The sequence below is a fragment of the Erpetoichthys calabaricus genome, chromosome 14 (genome assembly GCF_900747795.2).
Source record: "Erpetoichthys calabaricus chromosome 14, fErpCal1.3, whole genome shotgun sequence".
Classification (NCBI taxonomy): domain Eukaryota; kingdom Metazoa; phylum Chordata; class Cladistia; order Polypteriformes; family Polypteridae; genus Erpetoichthys; species Erpetoichthys calabaricus.
In genome coordinates, this window is record NC_041407.2 from 69,048,762 (window position 1) to 69,071,458 (window position 22,697).

Sequence of the window (22,697 nt, forward strand, 5' to 3'; positions counted from 1 at the left end):
GTAGAGAGGTTAGTGTCTGTGTCTCTTCTAATGCCATCCTTAGTTTTACCTCCAGTGCAAAGCTTCCGGCACACTCCTGTGATACGTGACATGGGTAATTTTCTATTTAATTGCGCTTCTGGAAACGTGCTACTGTACATTGTTATCAGTATCACAACCATGTCAAAATGTTTGGGAAAATGATTTCAGCTAACAGGGGAGTATCAGTTTTACATCAAAATTGGAAGTGTTATTTGACAGCAAATCTTAATGGTATACATTCAAAGTGCCAGACAATGTAAATCAGGAGTATGCCCACAGTACTTTGTATGCCATTCCTTTAGTCACATTCCGTTTTCACAGCTGCTTCCTTTACTCCCAGAGTGATGCTACTGCAAACGAAAAGCACAAATGTTATCATGCTATCAGCCATCAATTCAATATTTAGTTTGAAAATCACTCAACTTCCTTCCAAAAATGTTTACACCTCCATTGTCACCTCATTCTGATTGTATTCTGCAAGCAGCGCACCTTCAGTACCCCACTTCACTGTCTATTTTTTTATGAAGGGCATAAAGGAGAACAGATAAAGGGCAACATAAAAGGACTAGGGTGTGCCAAACCACACATAGCATCCTCCTTCTTATATCAATTGGTACCACTGGACACCAAGTTTAATATAACATAAAGCTGAGACTACAGAACTCTTTATGAACATGCTGCTTTATTTATACATTTGTTTAAAGGAGAAAATGAAGTTTTTGCTCCTGAATTAATATAACTCAAAGCATTGAAGTGAATTTTGTGTTCTTGCCTGTCATTTTTAAATTATTATGTAGAAATGACATGTTACCACCAAGTTATTGAAAGGTTCCCGTGAAGCCTCTGACATCTTTTTATTCAAAGACATGCAGTTGGCTTAACTGGTTACCCAATCTGTAGCTTTCTAACCCACTAGAGTCCTGAAATGAAATAAGATATTGTTGGATATACAGAATTTGAATCTTGATTTTTACAGCAGATGTTCTTTCACTATGGGAGGTTACTCAATCAATGTGGAATAATAATAAAAAAAAATGAATTGATGAAATGATGCAGCCGTGTCTCCAGAAACCCTAAGCAAATCCTTCTGAGTAATATGTTCTAGAATTGTGTCAAAATTACACACACATACAAGGGCGCACAGGTCATAACAGGAAGGGTGTAAGCTGAAAAATATCTTTGACTGTTCTGTCCTGCTGAAAGATTTGATTTGCATTCTTCAGGTGAATTTGGAGAAGTCTGTAGAGGATGCTTGAAGCTGCCAAGTAAGAGAGAACTTCCTGTCGCAATTAAAACACTCAGAGCGGGTTGCTCTGACAAACAAAAGCGCATCTTCTTGACTGAAGCAAGCATAATGGGCCAGTTTGATCATCCAAATATTGTTCGTCTTGAAGGTGTTATTACAAGAGGTAAGTGTTTTTGAGATTTTTTCCATTGTGGAAAAGGAGTGTATGTAGAAAGGAGCTTAGTAGGGGAAAAATAAATGTTGGTTGCTTTCCTTAAGAATCAGATTAGACTGAACTCTTATGCTAAGATATGCTGGAAGATCACAGCAGTGAGCTATGTTTTTAGCTTCTCTGTTCTTTTTATTTTTACTTCTGCAGTTCTTTTTTCTGCTAAAGATATGGGAAGCATTTTGCCGTGCTCTTGCAATTCACATTAAATGCAACTGATAAACAGATAATTAAGCAATGCATGTAAGAAAAAAGCAGGGCAAGTAATTAGAAGCATTTTGCTTCCGCTGAAATCAGTTTAATTTGGATGATAATGTGATGTGATTTTTTCCAAAATGATTCTAATTGATCACTCACAACATCTAAGACAAAATGTTAAGGGTATGCGATTTTGAGTGGGAGCCTCTCAATCCTTGTTTATCATGTAAATAGAGGTTCTATTATTCCTGAAGGATGCTTTTGGCCATTTTCAAACAATATTAATTTAGCATGTATCTGTTTTATTTTTTTCTTTTTAAAATGTAATCATTTTCCATAAATATGAGAAGAAACAGGATAAATTGGAGATTTTGAGCAGCAGGTTGGCGCAGTGTTTATCACTACTGACTGAGAGTTTGATATTTTTCTCTGCATTAAATTTGGTTCAAGTTCAAGTCTGCTGCCATGTGCACATACTGTAATGAAATTCTTACTTGCATGTCTCCGAAGAACGGGAAACATAATGCAATACCAAGTAAAGACACATAACCACACAAAGAAGCACACATAGCATGCAATATTATATACAATTATGTATTTCAAGTATTTATTTATAGATATAAATAAAACGTATTCACCCTTTTGGGGGTTTTCACATTTTATTGTTATACAAACCTGAATCACAGTAGACTTCATTTGGCTTCTTTTGACGTTGGTTAAGAAAAAAAGGCTCTTTAATGTCAAAGTCAAAACAGATCTCTGCAAAGTGGTGTAAATTATTACAGACATAATATACAACATAATTGATTGCAGTGTTTGTCATGTTAGGGTTGAAAGGGTTAACAGGTTCAAGTTCCTCGGAGTAAACATTACCGAGGATCTCTCGTGGACCCTTCACACAGATACTGTGCTCAGGAAAGCTTGCCAGCGGCTCTACTTCCTGAGGAGGGTTGGCATGAATGCCAACATCACCTCAAACGTTTACAGGAGTGTGGTCGAGAGTCTGCTGACAGGCTGCATTACTGTCTGATATGGGAGCTGCTCTGCCAGCAGTCGGAAATCACTACAGAGAGTGGTGAAGGCAGCAGAGTACATCACGGGCAAGAGTCTCCCTGCCATTGAAGACATTTACCTCCATCGGTGCCTGCGTAAGACAAGCAGCATCATACAGGACCACAGCCATCTAGCACGCCAGTTGTTCTCCTTGTTACCGTCTGGCAGACAATACAGGAGTCTGGCTGCTCGGACTACAAGACTTAGGAACAGTTTTTACCACCAGGCCATTCGACTCCTCAACAGCAACACCTGAACACTTACATACACTTACATCACACGTACATTGCATTACATTTACATTGCACTACTCACATACAAACTGTACCTGCACACACTCAGAATACTGACTGGAACATGCATTTGTACTTTATGGAATATGCATGCATGTTATAAACCATTATCTGTGCAATAACTGTCATTGTATTTGCTCCTCATTCAACTCATATTGCTCTATAACTTCTTTTAAAACGTACACATTTTATTTTATATTGCTAGTTTATTTTTAACTTGTACATTATTTTAAAATTTTTTTTAGCATTATCAGAACTAGGCTGAGTGACTTGTTTTTTCTCGTCATTCACATTTCATTGTAATGTTGACATTGTGTTAACCTACATATGATAAATAATAAATAAATAAAACAAATAAATGTTACAAAAATGTGTTATTTACTGAATTCATGGGGCTCTTTCTCCAGGTGCTCCACTGTTCCTCCCACATCCCAAAGACACATACTGTATATTGATTAAATAGGCTAAAATTAAACAAATCACCAGGACCAAATAATATATACCCTCAAGTTCTTAAGGAGGTTAGTGAGTACATATATAAACCCTGGATGCATATTTTTAGGAAGTCAGTGCACACTGAAGAAATTCCGAAGGTCTAGAAAGTAATAAATATTATCCCATTATATAAAAAGATTCAAGCAAATATAAGCTAGTAAGCTTAACATGCATCACAGGTAAAGTAATAGAAAGAATTACTAAGGGAAAGATTGAGCAACACATGGCAAGAACAGTTTTACTGAACAGTCAGTATGGGTTCAGAAGAGGGAGCTCGTGTTTTACTAACATACTAGAATTCTATGAAGAAGCAATAAAAGGATATGATCAAAGTGGAGCATAAGATATTAGTTAGCTAGAATTTTAGAAAGCATTTGATAAGGTGCCACATAAGAGGTTGGGTACCAAACTAAAAAATTGGGAGTTCAGGGTATGGTTTGTAGATGGGTGCAGAATTGGATCAGGCACAGGAAGCAGCAAGTTATGGCGCAAGGAACCTCATCAGAATTGGCAGATGTTAAGAGTGGTGTTCCACAGGGGTCAGTGCTAGGGCCGCTGCTATGTTTAATATACATACAGTAAATAAATGATGCCGACAGAAATAGAAGTAACAAGCTGGTTAAGTTTGGAGATGAGACCAAGCAAAGTGGATTGGCAGATAATCTGGAATCTGTTAAATCATTAAAGAGGGACTTGGACAGCATACAGGCTTGGGTGGATTTGTGGCACATGCAATTTAATGTCAGTAAATCTAAAGTATTACATGTAGGAAGTAAAAATGTTAAATGTGAAAACACAATGGGAAGTCTGAAAATCGAAAGTACACTTTATGAGACCGATTTAGGAGTCATAGTGGACATGACAGTATCAACTGCCAAGTAGAGCTCAGAAGCCATTCAGAAGGCTAACAGAATGTTAGATTATGTAGCACAATGTGCAGAGTACAAGTCAATGGAGGTTACGTTGAAGCTTTGTAACGGACTGGTGAGGCCTCATTTGGAGTACTGTGTACAGTTTTGGTCTCCAGGCTACAAAATGAACATAGGAATGCTGGAGAAAGTTTAGAAAAGAGCAGATGGCTGATTTCAGGGGTAAAGGGGATGAATTATGAGGAAAGATTAAAAGATTTGAGTCTTTTTGGTTTAAGCAAAATAAGATTAAGAGGTAACATGATTGAATGTTTAAAATTATGAGGGGAATTAGTACTGTGGATCGGGACTCTTACTTTAAGACGAGTTCTTTAAGAACACAGAGACACAGTTGGAAAAGTTTGTTTTTTTTTTATGCAGAGACTCACAGACACATGGAATAAACTACCAAGTAATGTGGTAAACAGTAGGACTTTAGGGACTTTCAAAACTAGTCTTGATGTTATTTTGGAAAAAGTAAGTAGATAGAACTGGTGAGCTTTCATGAGCCGAATAGCCTGTTCTAATGTACATACACACATACCATTAAGACTCTTAAATATGAGTGTGCATGACTGTGCCATGCTCTGCAAATAGACTGGCTTCCCATCTAAGGCTGGTTCTTGCCTTCACCCACTACTTTAGGACAGGCTTTAGTAACCCTTAATTAGATGTATCAAGTTTCACAAAGAATGTCAAGATTAATTTTTGAGACGAGTTCTCTAACAGAAGTGCCTGCTAATCAGTCTCCACACTATAAATCTGAAATAAAATGCTTGCTGAGTGCTTACTAGATTTGTCAAGTTTCATAAAGAATGTACAGAGGAGTTTTTGAGATTTTATATGTTTTTATTACATCATTGTCAGTCTTACAAAAAATTACATTAAAAAATGAATAAAGGAAACTTGAACAATTTGTGCATTGTATTCAACCATAAATTGAAGCTGACTCTTAAGACCTGTAAGAAGGAATGAAGAAAATGGATGCTAACTAATTATCAGTTATATTAGTAAAAAATGATAGGTGTTTTTACAACAGAATGGATTCCTACTTAAAAATTAGGTGAACCAACAAGTTATATTGATGCCGCCCAGTCAAAGCATCAGAGAAGGGATAAGGGGGAGTATCTGTAGATGAAAAAGATTCCCCATATAAAAGTGTGTCTAATCAGCTTGTCATTTTCTGACAGATTACAATTTTATGTCAAGTTTCATTATGTTCTTTGTAGTGTTTTTTATCTTGTTTCTAAACTGCAGCTGTGTTCATTTGCTGAACATTCTTTCAATGGCTTAATGAATCAATACGGTGAAATTTATGACAAGTAATTCCGTGCAGTATTTCAATAAAACTCCCAAATCAAAACCCGCACATCAGCAAGTAGAGGATCTCAAACATTTTACTTTGCAGATTAATCTAGTAGACTCCATTTGGATATATGTATATTTCCTTTCATAGGGAGCTGTGATTGTAAATTATTTGGAAAGAAATTAGCAATATTAAAAAGTAAAAATGGAAGGCATTTGTGTATATACAGTATATATTGTAGGTGGCACACAGGATGGATGGGCATCCCAATAAGGAATCAGGAAGATACCTTACCCATTCTTAGTGCCCTGAGTGGACAGAAAGGCATCCCAGTCGAGAAAGGGAAGGATGTCTCACCTGGACAAAGCTTCCCTAATTGATGGATGGACATCCTAGCTAGGAGAGAAGATGGTTCCTTATCTGGGTGGAAAGCCCCAGATGAATGGATAGGCGTCCTGACCGGACATGAGTGTTGTACCTCCCCTGGCTGGCATAAAATAGGAGGACAGGAAAGAACTGTCTCTGGGGGATGTTTGATGTTGCTAGATGGCAGCGACACTTGATATTGGTGCCTATTTGGGAACCAGTAGGGAATGCCAGGAATTGTAGTCCAGCATAGCAGCCCTGCTGGGGTTTGTGGGTGCTGTAAGAGGATGCCACAGGGAGATGTACTCCCTGTTATGTGGGATTTCCTTGTGACCTGGAAGTACTTCCAACTGGCAACAGCCATAGCACTAGAAGAACTCCCAGTTCTGCAATAAAAGGGACTGCACTGTCAAGTCAGATCTGGGAGGAGGACGAGCAACACTCAATTGGAGAAGAGCTGTGCAGTGGTGAGAAGAGAGGTGATTGAAAGAGAGATAACTTGTGCTTTGATACTTTTTTGGAGGTATTTGTCTAATAAACACCTCTTTATTTGAACATTATACACACACACACACACACTATATTCTTACATGACTGGGACACCCTCAAAATGGGAGAACAGGGGGAGACAGCTTAAACAGGATGCTAGATGGCAGCCAGCCCAGGTTTGGATACTTACATGAGTGCCCACAAGGCATGCCAGTTATTTTAGTCCCGGAGGACAGCCTTGTTGGGTCCTGTGGGGGCTGTCAGAAGGAACTCTGGGATTAGGGCTCCAACTTCACCTGGAAGTGTTTCGGAGCTGCAGCGTCACATCACTGGAAGCACTCCTAGGGATTGGATAAAAGGAGCTGCCTACCTCATATCAATAAGTCGGAAGGAGGAGAATTAAGCTTGTGAGGATGAGTGGAAGAGGCAGTGACAGAGAAGGAAGAAAAGAAGTATAATTGTGCTTGTGTGTTACTTATACTTGTGGTTGAGTTGGAACACTTATAGGGAAGAGCTTCCCACAAATAAAGAAGCTTTTTTAACTTGAGCACCCCCTGGTGTCCACAGTATATATATATATATAGATACTGTATATATATATATAGCGTACATATTCATACATAGTATATATATATATATATATATATATATATATATATATATATATATATATATATACAGTATATATGTATTGTAAAAGATGACAACACAAGTAGTTGGGGTGACACCACAACGATGTATTTTATTAAAAATTTTTAAGGCTTTTCAGCAAAAAAAGATTGTTTCTATGGACATGAGTCTCAGATTAGACTGGCTAAAATGGCAACACTTCCTGCTAAGTATAGGCCAGGCAGGAGCAGACTAGTCCAGGGGGCCAGACACAGGAAGTGACGTCAGAGGTGGTTGGGTTGTTAATCATCTTGTCTGTAGAGGGAGGAAGAGAAGAGGTGTTAGTATACACTGCCATCTTGTAGACCAGTGTTGAATTACTACCACCAGAGCCTTAAAGCTGTCCCCAAGGTGTACATGTATGACAATACATACAGTAAGTTGAGAATGTCATCAGAACCTTCACTTTCTGCACACTTTTTTCTCTCTACATTTACAGTAAATGGATAAATATGTAATTTTTACCTATCTTGGGTTCTACCTTGTATCTACTGTCCCATTAGCCTTGAAACTGATTTTCACTTGAAAATTGAAGGATGGATAACAAGTCACACATTATACTTTAGCTCATTTTCTTGCATGACAATGGATTAGATTGTAAACTAAATAAGATGACTGAGGCTCTGATCAGATTGAACTATACTAGTTTGTGCAAGTGGGCTGTGTCACTCAAGATGTGACAGGTGCTTCATAACTGTTCTAAACATCTATTTATACAAAACTGTGTCAGTTGAAAGATGTGAGCATATTTTTTTTTTAAATTTAGATTCCATGTAGAGTCCGGTCTCATCTTATTGGCACCCTGCTTTTCATTACGTTGTAGCCGAATGACTTCACCCAACAAGACTTTCTTAACTCTAACAGTATCTTTGGGTCGAATCTGACAAGATTTTGTGTTTGAAATCAGAATAAAACTTTTCCTACATTTCCCCCAATTACAGAATAGTACAATAAAATGTAAATATCAGAAATGTTTATCTTGCCCTGACTTTCAGGTTAGTTTTGACCCATCATGGACTTTAATGGATTTTTCACTGCATTTAGGTTAGTTTTTGGTTCACAACCTATATAACCATCCTAAATATCATCATTTCAGCTCAGAAATGTTAGGGGTTTTTAGTAAAACACCCAGACTTTATAAAAAACAAAAAAGATTCCAAATGTTGCTTTTCTTGTACAAATTCTACAAATTTTTAACACTGCCATTTCCTTCAGGTCAGTTTTGGCCAACCATATATATATTTTTTTTTAATTTTATTTATTAATTTTATTATAATCATTCCATACAAATAGATCAATTTATACCCACCATATATTTTAATACATTTTACTGTGTATTTAGAGTAGTTTGTTTGCTTACAATCTTAAAAACATGCTTAATGACATCTATTTTAAAACTTAGGATCTATAGGTTAAGATGGCTAATCAATGTAAAATAGGTTTGGGGTGAAAAATCTTATGCCCAGGGTACATAAAAAGGGTTATTGGAATCAGGTAAAACAAAACACACAATGGCACAGCACTGAGTCAGCATTTCAAGACATTCTAAGGGTTAATTCCCTCTGTTTCTTGGGAATTCCCAGGCCAGCTAAGAGATGTAACCCATTCAGTGTGTTCTGGGCCTGCTCCGTGGTTCTCCTCCCAATGTGTAGAGCCTCCCAACTCTCTGTTGAGCACATTTTCACTAGATGATCAAAGTAGCTCAACTGTGGGAGCAGGAGCCTAATTTTGACAATTTGTGCCTATAACCTCATTCTTTAGGAAATATTATCAGATCAGCAAATCAAATGCTTTGTCTGAGTGTTTGGCTTCTGTAACTAACATTCATCCATCCATCCATTATCCAACCCGCTATATCCTAACAACAGGGTCACGGGGGTCTGCCGGAGCCAATCCCAGCCAACACAGGGCACAAGGCAGGAAACAAACCCCGGGCAAGGCGCCAGCCCACTGCAGGGCACAGACACACACACCCCCACACCAAGTACAGACTAGGGACAGTTTAGAATCGCCGATCAACCTAACCTGCATGTCTTTGGACTGTGGGAGGAAACCGGAGCACCCGGAGGAAACCCACGCAGACACGGGGAGAACATGCAAACTCCACACAGGGAGGACCAGGGAAGCGAACCCGGGTTTCCTAACTGCGAGGCAGCAACGAACTAACATTCACTTGATAATAATTCACAAAGAATGTAAAAACCTGACTAGGAAACTTAAACACATTTCAATATCAAACATAATACAAGCAGTTTTGTGCCTTATTTCTATACATGATTTACATTGTGGTGCAGAGTTCAGCACTGCAGCTTTGCTGTTAAGAAATCTGGGTTCAAACGCCAGCCCAATTCCGTTCAGTGTGCATTATGCACATTCTCGTCTTGTCTGATGGGTTTTTTTTTTTCAGGCCATTTAGCTAAAGATGTCATTGTTAGGTGAACTGGTAAGTCTAAGTTGGTGTTTAAGTTAAGTTTACCCTGCAATGGGCTGCTGCCTCACTTAGGGTTGGTTCCTGCCTTATGCTGCTGTAATACCCTACATGTCCCACAGCCTTCAACTGGGTGAAACAGCTTTGGAAACATATAGATATTTGCAAGTATTTGTTCTATAAACTTGGAAATGATTTATGTAGATTAAATATCTACCTGCAAAAGTAAAAAAGCCACTGCTTAGAGTATTTTAACAGAACAGTTGACATAGAATGACTTCTGTCAGCTCTACAAGTCGCTGTTAAATTCCAGTGCATTTGTGCTTGTGGTTTCCATGGAAGCGTAACAATGTAGTGCCTGCCAGTCTGCAACTTAGAATTATCAAGTAGAGGAACAAGTGATCTCTGTGGGGCATCAGTCTGCCTGCTCTAGCTCACTGCTATAATCCATGCCTTCACACTTAATGGACTTCTACGTCTGGGATGGCTTGTAATGAAGCCTTTATGGCTTACCTTTGTAAATAACTACTTAAAATCATTGCATGCTTGACGTGTTCACCTCTGAGAATAATGCTATGATCACTAATAGGTTTGTTGATTGAAGCTGATATAATAAATAATAATTTGAAGCTATCATTACACAAACAGTACAGTGTACCACTGGTCAATCTAGTCAGATATCTTTACATGTAATACACTTTTACTCATGCAGCATAATGTTTGGCATTATTTCAACAAAAATTTGACTAATTGGTAATGTTGAACAAAGCAAGAAAAAAAACATCATTTTTTACTACTCCAAATGTTCCTAAAGTCCTATTTTTTCAAGTCATAAAGCTGACATAAATAAAAGATGTCTCTAAGAGAACTAAAGCTCTCAAATGAGGTGAAGTACTTCTTATTATTTTCAACAAACTGAGTAATACACTGAAAGAATATCTCCAAAAAATCTTGTGAAGATGCAACATATTAAATTGAAAATGAATTTCATTTGATTAAAATGATATTTTGAGTTATGTTTTAAAATAGGCTAAAATGATTTTTCTAAATAGGTTCTCATTTTCTATGTGGGAAACACATTTTAAAAAGAATACCACCTCATATATTGATGACAGAAGCAGAACTGGTTCCAGCACTAAAAGAGGTGGTGCGCATATAACAGATGGTGCTAGTCACACTTAAAGACTACAGTTGCTTAGGTATCATTCAGAGCATCATGCCATTGATACCCTGGTGAATGTTGGTTACTCAGATTTTTGGCATTGTAGGAAGGATTTCAAGTTAATGGTGATAATGTTGAACATCTGTCATAGTTCATATTGTGCCAACATGAATCCTTCTGCTCATAACAAAAGTGTATTTTCTAAGTCACATAATGGACAATAGGCGGCACGGTGGCGCAGTGGGTAGCGCTGCTGTCTCGCACTAAAGGGACCTGGGTTCACTTCCCGGGTCTTCCCTGCATGGATTTAGCATGTTCACCTTGTGTCTGTGTGGGTTTGCTCCGGGTTTCCTCCCACAGTCCAAAGACATGCAGGTTAGGTGCATTGGCGATCCTAAATTGTGCTTGGTGTGTGGGTGTGTGCCCTGTGGTGGGCTGGCACCCTGCTTGGGGTTTGTTTCCTACCTTGTGCCCTGTGTTGGCTGGGATTGGCTCCAGCAGACCCCTGTGACCCTGTAGTTAGAATATAGTGGGTTGGATAATGGATGGATGGATAATGGACAATTCTTCTTTACTGTAATTTGTTTTCTGTAAAAGTACATTTTATGTGCCATTGTATTTTGGGGGAATTTACATACTGTATAGTATATTGCATTTTGTTTAACTACTGCATAACGAGGCCTTTGAAATATGTTGTTGAAAATCTTACTCAGTTCAATTTAATGTATTCAGTTTATTTTTTACACAGCATACTTCCATTTATTAGTACAATATGCTGTATGTATTTAGACTTATAAAAACAGTATATAATACAAATTATATTTCTAATGCAATGGAATCTATACTGTAGATTTAGTAGACATTCATATTTACCTATATACTCTGTATATATCTCAAAGGGAAGATTGTCCTTCTGTAATTACCTGACAAAAAGAGAGAACACAGTTTACTAGCCAATGAAAGCGAACATGGTGCTCCTGTCATATGGTCCTTTTTAATGAAATCTTTTATCAAAATATAGATCAAAGGTTTAGTAGCCTGAGTGAGATAGTGAATCAATTGGGCAAAACAGAAAGCTTGGAATTCAGCAAATTAATGGGAAAAGCTTCCAGTCACAACAAATAAGACACAAAACTAAACTCAAACTACCTTAGAAAGAAATGGGCAATGAAGCTGTTTTCCTCAAGTTAAACACAAATGACTTTCCTTTGAAAAAAAGTGCAGACAATTAGAGAGCATGCAGCCTCCCCTTATATAAAACTAGCCATCCTCTGCGGTTCTGCCTGTGAGTAGTGAAACAGGACAGTGAGGAGGGCCCAGCCCGGCTCCCCACTCCTGACGTCACTCTTTCCCCTCCCCTCGGCTCGGATTAGCGCAAATATATCGCTCCTGCAAGCGAACTATGATTCTTAGCGCAATGAGAGAAGTCGCAAAATCAACCGGAATGTTCAAGCAAATTATAAAAAAAAACAATCTAAATCTGTTAAATAGTTCTCTCATTTGCTAGCTAAGTGGAGGTAAGATACACCCTGAGGCTGGTGCGTGAGTGAGGAAGGCCCACCCCCTCGGCCCGCTGCATGTCTCTCAGATTCGCGCAAATAAACCGGTACCGCAAGCAAACTGATGCTTAGCATGATGAGAGAGGTTGCAAAATCAACTGGAATGTTCAAGCACATTATAGAAAAAAACCTGATCTAAATCACGGACAGACATTGGATTTTATATATATAGAGATGTCCATCAAACCCATGTGACTTATTTCATGTGCATGTGTGCATATGGGGTACATGCACTACTGGTAGTTCGTATTATGGAAACTACTGTAGATGCAAAAATGAAACACTTCATAATGTCACCAATGTGCAACTAAATAATTGCAAAAAAAAAAAAAATCTATATAAATAAAATGCTAATATCTGTCCTTCTGTCATTCAAATACTGAAGAACTAATGGGGCTAGAACCTTGATTGTGGTCTTAATTGAAGGCTTTTGACCTGATATGTTCAGGAAATTTTTAAAAAATGTGATAAAATGCAATTTTATTTTAGGATCTGAGGTCTAAATGTTTCACTAGTAAATCCATCCATCCATCCATTTTCCAACCCGCTGAATCCGAACACAGGGTCACGGGGGTCTGCTGGAGCCAATCCCAGCCAACACAGGGCACAAGGCAGGAACCAATCCTGGGCAGGGTGCCAACCCACTGCAGGACACACACAAACACACCCAGCACACACTAGGGCCAATTTAGAATCACCAATCCACCTAACCTGCATGTCTTTGGAAGGAAACCCACGCAGACACGGGGAGAACATGCAAACTCCACGCAGGGAGGACCCGGGAAGCGAACCCAGGTCCCCAGGTCTCCCAACTGTGAGGCAGCAGCGCTACCCACTGCGCCACCGTGCCGCCCATAAGAACACTTCACATCTCATAAGGGAGTCATGCAGGATCGAACTCATGACCTTCTGATTGCCAGTCAGCAACTGATACTGTTGCGCCACGGCGGCAATCATCACTAGTAAATCATGAAATTAATTGTCACACTAAAAACACTCCCTCTCTCCATTTTCTCTTTCTGTCTCTCTGTCTTTGTAATTCACTAAGTTGATAACTGTAATGCGAATACAAGAATTTAAACTGTGACGCATTACACTATTTCATTACTAGAAAATGTAATGCGAGTATAGCAGGTAATTACTCTGCACTGCATTTCCCCAAATGTGGTGATATGAAACATATTATAAGCAGTTAAAGCTCACATGTTGTTGGAGAAAATCTTTATCTTCCCCCTCTAACCGTCAATGGCCTAGGCTGGATCTCATACCGTGTTTTACAGTGGGAAATTTGGTATTTTGAAAAGTATACATGAAACTACCAAGATTTGTCATCACAGATTGCTGTTCGTCAGCATGATGTCGATTTATACAGATGTTGTTCCTTATTTTACAATCCCTTATGTAAAATCTCTCACGCCCTAAATTGTTATATTGTCATATTTATTGCACTGTGGCCCTAGTAAATGTAATTTTATACCACTGCATAATGTTCCAAAGTATGTGTATAGATGGTATGATATTAAAGCCCACTTGATTTATAAAAAATAATGTGTCCTCAGTTCTTTTCAGCCTGTGATCACTAATCCATTAACTGTACCCCCAATCTTCCACAAATAAAGGTAGAAATGGCTACAGTCTTCCAAAAATAACTAAAGTTAAGATCAAATTAAAATTAGATTACTGCAGTAAGCAAATTAGCGTGTGTTGATGGATAAAGGTTCAGAAATGAGCTTAATGGTTTTGGATTTTCTTAATAGTCCTGATTCCATTGTCTCCTTATAGTATGTTGTGGCAGACGGCTGGAGCCCTTGCCCAGCTGGAATTCCCCTGTGATGGAAGGACCAGGAAGAGAGCAAATTAAGGGCAATGCCTCCTCCGGAACACAAGAGGGCAACCCCCCAGCTCACAGTGGGGCCACAGGTTTGAAGTTTAGAAGCTCAACCCTGCCGGGGCCAATGGCCACTGCCAGGGGGCACCTCTACAGTTTCAGAATCCTGTGTTGCAGCACTTCCACCACACCCAGAATTGCTGCCGGAAGAGGATCTGGGAGTACCTGGAGCACTTCCAGGTACCCTATTAAAGGGTCAGGAGGAGGTGGACAAAGCTTTCTGGGAGAGGAGTATAGGCGGCGGAGAAAGGAGAGAAGAAAGGAAGGAAAGGACTATGTATTAGTGTTGGTGCTTATGTACTGTGCTGTGTAGCGGGGAGTGAATAAAACGTGTGTTGTGTGGCAACTCGTATCTCTGCCTGTCTGTGTTAGGGTGGCTCTTCGCTCCCTGGTGGTCCACAATGTCTGCATATTACAAATGCAAAAGGAAACCAAGGACGATACACCATTATGCTTACATTTCTGAGATATAAAAAATCAGTAGGACTCCCTATGACACTATGCATAAGGAAATGTCTTGAATTTTACTTTTATATGTATGGAAAAAGTGCAGAAAAAGAGGAATACAAACAACTGCTAGCTAAAAACAGCTGAAGTTAAGCATTAAGCTTTATTTTTTCATGGCTGAAAAAAATAGCTGCTTGTAAAAATTTGGCTGAATTTCTTTGAATTTTGAGTATTTGACAAAAGTTTCAGACATATCACCACAGCCTCCTCTGCTCAGTTGCTTTCTGGATGTTCTTTTGGAATTGCTGCCTACCCACTGTGTCCCCATTTTCTTTCTGCATCATCTGGGTTTTTTATTCACAAGCACATCTCTCTCTATTATGCTCTGTGGTTGTGATACAGTGGAAATTAACGGATCCCACTGTGATAATTAGAAAGACAAATTATCGGCTTATATTATGTTAAACTATTACAGGATCCCTATGTCCTGTGCTGTATGCAAATATATAATTCACAAAGATTTTTTTCTCTGTCATTAAAATATGACAATGGCTTAGTCAAAAATCCATTAAGATATTTAAACTGAACGTACCTTTTATCTTCAGCATCTCTAAAAGGGGTACACAATTATCACCATTTCTTAAGGCATTGGTCTATTAAATGTTTATGCTCGCATCAGTTTCATTTTGCTAATATTTGTGATAACATCAGTGGCATCTCTGGATGCAGGTAAAGTGAGGCACTGGCCCATCTCCCAGTAGATGGTATACTGTAGTTATTCAAAAATTAAATAAGTAGCAATCTATTTTAATGTATTGTTAAAATGTTAACACAAAACACAAACTTAATTATCAAAATCAAATCTTTTTCAGTTTTCCATAATATGCTGAATTCAATTTCTTGTCTTGAAAAATATATATTTTCAGCATGTAAAATTATTTTTGTGCCTAGTGCCTAATCTGTTTCCAGGGGCATAATTTATAAAGTTTCCAAACATTGAAATTTATAAGGAAAACTTGACAAAAGAACAAGCGTGTATTTACGGAAACTTGTGCGTAAGCAACATTTCAGAGAAACTGAGAAATGACAACAGCCTTGATAAAGTAGGGAAATGCAGCCAAACCAAATAGAAGATGACTTGCATGCACAATAATTCATAACATTGAGCCGTTATTATGACAAACATATTAAAGCTCAAATGTCTTGTTTAGTCCTCTTATAAGAGGACCAATGTTGCATATTTATGCTGATGAACTTTTTAATTTTTTTCATCATTTTATTTTGGCTACCTGTTGTCACTCCTCAGAGAAGCCTGCTATGCTGGAAGCGTTTAGTTGACTGAGGATGCGCTTGTTGCTGACACCAAATAAAAGTTCTTTGTGTGCCTTTAATTAAGAAATGAGAACTTCTGTCTCGCTCTACTGGATGTGTCATGTAGGAGGCTGCTCTACCAGCCAATGAGAGTCTGCAGCACTGTGATTGCATATGTATGAGGTTCGTTAGCATGGTCATACATTCAGGGTGGAACCTGGCAGGGTTTGAGGCATTTTAACAAACATACATTTACTGGATGATTGGGATTTATAAGGGGAATATTATGTAGAAACGTGTGTTTACTAGGTTTTATAAATCTGATTTTTGTTGGCATACACATTTTTCTGTTTTTTTGGCATGTGCATATTTTACCACGTTCAAAATCTCACAAAGTTTTAATAAATGAAGTCCCTAGTTGCTTGGGAAGCCCTTTTCGACCCTGCGCTGTTCTTTTCATCATTTTACTCAGGTGAGTGCTTGTGCAGCCTCAGCATTTTAAATCCTGTTTAGAGTTTAAAGACCAGAGCTCTTTTAGACGGTCCATTGATTTTTTTGTGACTCAATTTAAAAGGTGCGTGAACTTGTACAACTCTCTTTTTTGGAGAAGTCATAATTATCATGGATCATGTCAATTTCTTATATACAGTGAAGTTTATGAGTATTCATTTGCATTTCTGCTTTTTGTGTTGAGTGTTAGATTTAGATATTAAGGCATCTTTTCAATACTATCATTTGGGGGTTGTACAAAATACAAAACAATATATTGGCAGATCTGCTTTTTGTATGATTTTTTAAATACCTATTTTGACTGAGATTTCATCATTATTGGTAGCCGAATAAATTGTTAAAATCCATGTTTCACCCTCGCTCCCTCACTTGACTAATCTTCCACAGCTCTTTCCACAGGGCTCCAAAGATATTTTTTTGGCCATGTCTCTTGCATGCAAATTTATGTTGTTGGCTCCACCTCACATTTCTCCTCTCACTCACTCACACTCTCTGCATAGCTTCTGTGGATGGCTCCTACCCCACCGTTAATGACTTCTTCTCTTAGATGTATGTGGTCCCAGTGGAATTTTCATGCCAAAAATACCACAATGTAAAATTTAAATTGAGAGGAAATAACATGCAGCCCTGAATTAAAACTGAATTAAAGATTATGGCTGAAGTTTTTAGATTTCTGGCCGGATATACTATAAGTAATGGCTTAGATTCCTAGCCTTGTCTTTTTATATATGGAATCTCCATGTTCTCTACGTACATCATTTTCCTCAAACACATGTTGTGTGTGTTATGTTAATTGGCAACTCTCAGTTGGCCCATTTTGAGTGTGGGTGTGCTAATCAATTCATCAATCAAACTATCAAATGTGTAGCTCATATTTCACCATTAATCACACTCTGCCCAGAATTGCTTTACAGACTAACCAAGATTTCAAGATTAATTAATGATGTTACATCCATGTAAGGATTACAGTAAAAGAACAGCAAATACAAGTTTCCACAACCCTCGTACTTGGAGTATGATGTTCAAAAAATGGATGGATGGATGGATATTTAGAATCAATTAGTTAGATCTGTGATGGTACAGTACAGGACAGTTTCTAATTTTGTATTTTTAAAGCAAGTTACTTTGTTTTATCACAAAGTTTCTTCATGCAGCTAGCCTAGGAGGCTGGGGGACATACCCAGCCGGGACGCCTGGATGGACCGGGAGGTGGCTTATATGTCCCCCGGGCCACAAGGGGGCAACCGCCCTGTATCTTGAGGAGACCACGGGAAAGGAGCAAGGAGGCTCAAGCCCATTGGGGCCCATGGAGCCCGGGAAACAGGCACTTCTGCCACACCTGGGAAGGTGGAGGAAGATCCTTCCCGGGAAACAGGCACTTCTGCCACACCTGGGAAGGTGGAGGAAGATCCTTCCAAAGATGCCCGGAGTGCTTCCGGGTGTAAGGGCAGCACTTCCGCCACACCAGGAAATGCTGCTGGAAGAGTGTCATCAGGCACCTGGAGCACATCCGGATGAGAATAAAAGGGGCTGCCTCCCTACAATCAGGGAGCTAGAGTCGGGAGTGGGAGCAGGACGAAGTTCCCGTGAAGAGAGGAAAGGCAGCCCACGGACAGGGAGAGAAAGGCCCGTGTACAAGGTGGTTAGTGCTGGGAAGCACTGTGTGCTGTGTTGGACTGTGTTTAGAGAAATAAACGTGCGCTTTTTTATAAAGAAGTGGTGTTTGTCTGGTGGTGTTCGGACCCAGGTCTCACACAGCAAAACCCTCTGATATTTATGCAGACATTTAGTACATTATGGACTTCGTGTTTGCTCTCCTTTTATTATCAAATATATAAGTAACACATATAAGGAAAATTTCTTCATTGATTATTTTTAAAAGAGGAAAAGGAACAGACATTCAGGACTGTTGAGAACACATGCACTAAATTTCCCGATTCATCTGTCTCCTGAATTACCACCTGCCATCCCCAATAATCAAAAGAAAATGACAACATGAAAAACACTGCTCTTGTAACAGGAATCTTTCTTATCCTCAGAACCATTTTTGCATCAAAGAGCAGTGGCTAAGATGCTGGGCTTTAAAGCCACTAAGGTCACCGGTTTAAGGCTCAGACCTGGCTTCTTACGGGACCCTGATTAAGCCACTTAACCTGTCAACATATCCACTTAAAGGAATGACTTTCCCTATTATGTCGAGTGTTGCTCTGCAGGATAACATCACCTCTGTACTGTAAAGTGTTACATGATAGTCATTTGATAAGAAAATATAAAATAGCCACTTTACAATCTTTTTATTTTGAATGTTTAACAAGAATCTGTGGGCAGTTTTTAAGTGAGGTTAGATCAGTATGTGACTTACTCGTGCCTCAAGAAGGCACATTGCTGTAAGATTTTTACACAGTAAGGAACTTAGCAGCACATACATTTGCAGGGCTATTAGTGTTTGGTGTAGGACCTGCTATATGAACAGAAAAGTAACTAATAAAGACAGGAGTTAGTGAAATAGCTTTCGTTGCTATATTGTTCATGCACACCAATGAAGTGCATGCCAAAATTAGATCTGTAGGTTAAAGTCTTACACTCAAAGGACTTTGTTTTTGGTCTTTTTGTTTGTATTTCTTTTGAGCTGACGAAGTGGATAGCACTTCTGCTCCATTGATCTGAGTTTATATTTTACCCTGTCATGTTTACATGCTCTTCCGGTATTTGCATTGACTTTCTCCATTGCCTTAATTTTTGTGTTCTATAAACCAAAGATGTTAAAGATTTTGCAGAAACTAATTTATATCTCTCCTTTAGACTCAGTGGGTTCAGAAAGAGCATACAGTGGAACCTTGGTTCACGAACGTTTCGGTACACGTACAAATCGATTTACGACCAAAAAGTTCGCCAAACTTTTGCCTCGGTTCACGACCACACACTCGGTATACGAACAAGCCAGTTTCACATTCAGTTTGTACATGTTCAGTATCTCCCTGTGCATTTCCTGTGCAGCGAGCAAGAGAGAGACAGACTCACACACACAGGCAGCACCAGAGAGAGAGACACGCACACACACAGGCAGTGCGAGAGAGAGACAGACGCACACACACAGGCAGCGCGAGAGAAAGAGCTGGACACATAAGGTAGGAAGGCAGTTAAAGAATGCAATGGGCTTTTTTTCTTTTTTGTTTTCACTTCTGTTTACAGCGATCGGTTCGTAGCGTGCATTGTTGCAATGTTACTTTTCTTGGTGGTTTATTAAATTACGGATTTTTTCAAATGTTCATTTTTTTCCCTGTGCTTAAAACTCATTAAAAAAAAAGTGTTTTTAGCCAGCGGTTGGTAGCGCTATAGCGTTTATTCAATGTTTTTACATTTAGTTTACTATTACACTGTGCATGCTATGGTTTAATTAACTATATTTGTGCTTAAAAACTTAAAAAATATATATATTTACATACAGTTCGTATGGTCTGGAACGGATTAATTGTATTTACATACAATCCTATGGGGGAAATTGCTTCGGTTCACGACCAAATCAGTTTACGACCAGAGTTTTGGAATGAATTATGGTCGTGAACCAAGGTTCCACTGTAGACTTACAGTGCCTGCACAAAGTATTCAAATCCCTTCACTTTTTTCACATTCTGATTCAAGTTACCCTCAATGCCCCAAATGACAAAGCGAAAACAGAATATATAGACATGTTCACATATTTATTACAAATTAAATTGAAATTCACTGTGCTCTTGGGAATGCTGCAGAATTTTTTGTAGCTTTCCCCAAATCTGTGCCTCCACACCATCCTGTCCCTAAGCTCAGCAGGCAATTCCTTCAATCTCATGACTCAGGTTTTGCTCTGATGCAACTATGTTAGCTGTAGGGCCTTCTATAGACAGGTATGTGCCTGTCCTAACCAACTCTAATCATCAGTTTATCATGGAGGTCTACGGAGAGTTACTTGGACTTCATGGCTTGGGTTTTGCTCTGATACAACTGTGTCAACTGTGGGACATTCTATAGATGGGTGTGTGCCTGTCATAATCATATCCAATTAAATGAATTGACCACAGGTCAATAATGGCTCACTGGATGCAGGAAATGACCCTTGGCAGGACCCAGGTCTATCACAGAGCACATCTCACCCACCTACACTGGGATCAATTTAGAGTCACCAGTTAAATGAACATGCATGTATTTGTGAATTTGGGAGGTAAACCCGAAGAACACAGATAACACTAATAATCATGGCACTGGGGAGAGGTCAAATGTTGCACTTTAGACAGGCATGTAAGTAAACCGTTCATTGTGCACATGTCAATAAAATTGAAATGTGAGGTTGATATGGGGAACTGTGAGGAAACACCTCTCAATGTAGTAATTTAAAAACACTTTGCTCCTTTCTTTCTTTCTTTCTTTCTTTCTTTCTTTCTTTCTTTCTTTCTTTCTTTCTTTCTTTCTTTCTTTCTTTTTCTTATGCACCATACTTATAATAAAAGAAAAAAAGCATTTGTTTTCTTACTGGTTTGTTCCCCCAGGGCACACGTAGAGCAGTCATGGGCTGTCATGGGCTGTCAGGCTTGGAGCGGACGAGGCGGCATGTGTATCCATTCGAAGGTCCCTCTTGTCGCTCTTTATCCCAGCATTCTTCTGGTGCGGCTGGTGTTTGGAAGTTGCGGCACTGCAGAGTAACAGACAAGTGTGTGGTGGACTCTGGTCACATGAGTAGGAGAAGGACATGGTGCGGGGTGGTGCAGAGCCTCTGCAATGTAAGCGCACGTGGCACAGTCGGCACAGATATCGGTTAGGCTAGGCACGTGACTAGGGAGAGTGAAGGTGTGTTAGATCCACGATATAAGCCGGTTTTTTCACCAGAAATGGTCAGTTCAGTTCAAACCAGAGAAAGTCAATACGAGAGAAACTAAGGAAGGAGTTTTTGGATAGGGGAGAAAGTTGGCTAAGCAGTCTATTTATTCAAGAGCTGACTCTGCAGAGTTTATTTAAAAGAGGGTTGGTCCTGTTTAGATTTTGAAAGATTTTTTTAGGTATGTGCCGTGTGGTGAATGCAATTTTGTTTTAACATTTTTTGTTTGTTTTTCATCTTAATTCATCATTGCAGTTTTTGTGTGCCTTTTTTTATAATTTTTGTAAAAATTTCAATAAAACCACTTTTTTATTTGTTACATCAGTTGTGTCTGCCTCCCTTCTTGTTCCACTGACTCTCAATCCCAATACTTCATGTCCCAAGTTCCTGTTAAAGCCTATGATAGGGACACTGGGGTATAACAGGAACAGATGCACACTACACATAGATAAGGCTAGAGCTGTGAGGTAGCAGCATTAACCACTGGGCTATCATGTCGGCCAAGTTTAACAGTATGTTTGTTTAAAAATATCTGTTATTATTATGAAATGCTTGATCAGTTTCATCACTTTATTACTTTAATCACTCCTGCTATATATGATGTAATGCCAGCTCATTCTTTCGATGATTCATCCCTGGCTGATGTAACTTGTCTGGCACAGTTGCAATAGTAATGTGTGTGCAGTTGACCGCTCTGATTACATTTGGAAAAGCAGATATTGCTCAGTGATGAGTGAGAAATACCCAATCATTCAGCAAGTTCATGTTGAAAAGCTCCTGTGGCTAAAAACCTGAGAGTGGACAGTTGCAAAGGAGCATGTGCATGGCTTTACACCAAGCTTAGTTTTTATACATCTCGAAGTGAGTGTGGAAACGGCCATACGCAACATTTTTGTGAGTACGCACTGTTTATACATGAGGCCCCGGAGCTTTATGCTAGACAACTTTGCTATTTCCTATAATGTCTTGCCTCAGTAATATTCATCAAAGCCTCACTGTTCAGAGTAACTCTAGTCTGCTACCTAACAGCTTGTTATTCATTTTTTGGTATTCTGCAAGATCCCTATGACCCTTTCATCACTTTGTTGCCCATTGAGTACTTACTTGAAGGGTGCCCTTCAAAAAAAGTCCACATAATACCCTGTGGCAATTTTTCACAAATATTAACAATGTACAGCTCGCACAATTGACAGCAGTTTTAAAAAAGTGAATGAAACCAGAAGATAGCAAAGAATGGTTAGAATTTAGGCAGGGATTGTAAATGGGAAGAATGTAATGTAAAAGCTTTGGC

General features: G+C 39.0%; 1 protein-coding gene across 1 annotated transcript in view; it reads left to right on the plus strand.

Moving 5' to 3' along the window:
- Positions 1–22,697, plus strand: part of LOC114664355 (ephrin type-A receptor 7-like) — a 584,483-nt gene that overhangs the window by 542,145 nt on the left and 19,641 nt on the right. Inside the window, exon 10 of the mRNA XM_051919080.1 lies at positions 1,245–1,430. Within this exon, the coding sequence (XP_051775040.1) occupies positions 1,245–1,430 (186 nt within the window). The remainder of the gene's footprint in view (positions 1–1,244; positions 1,431–22,697) is intronic.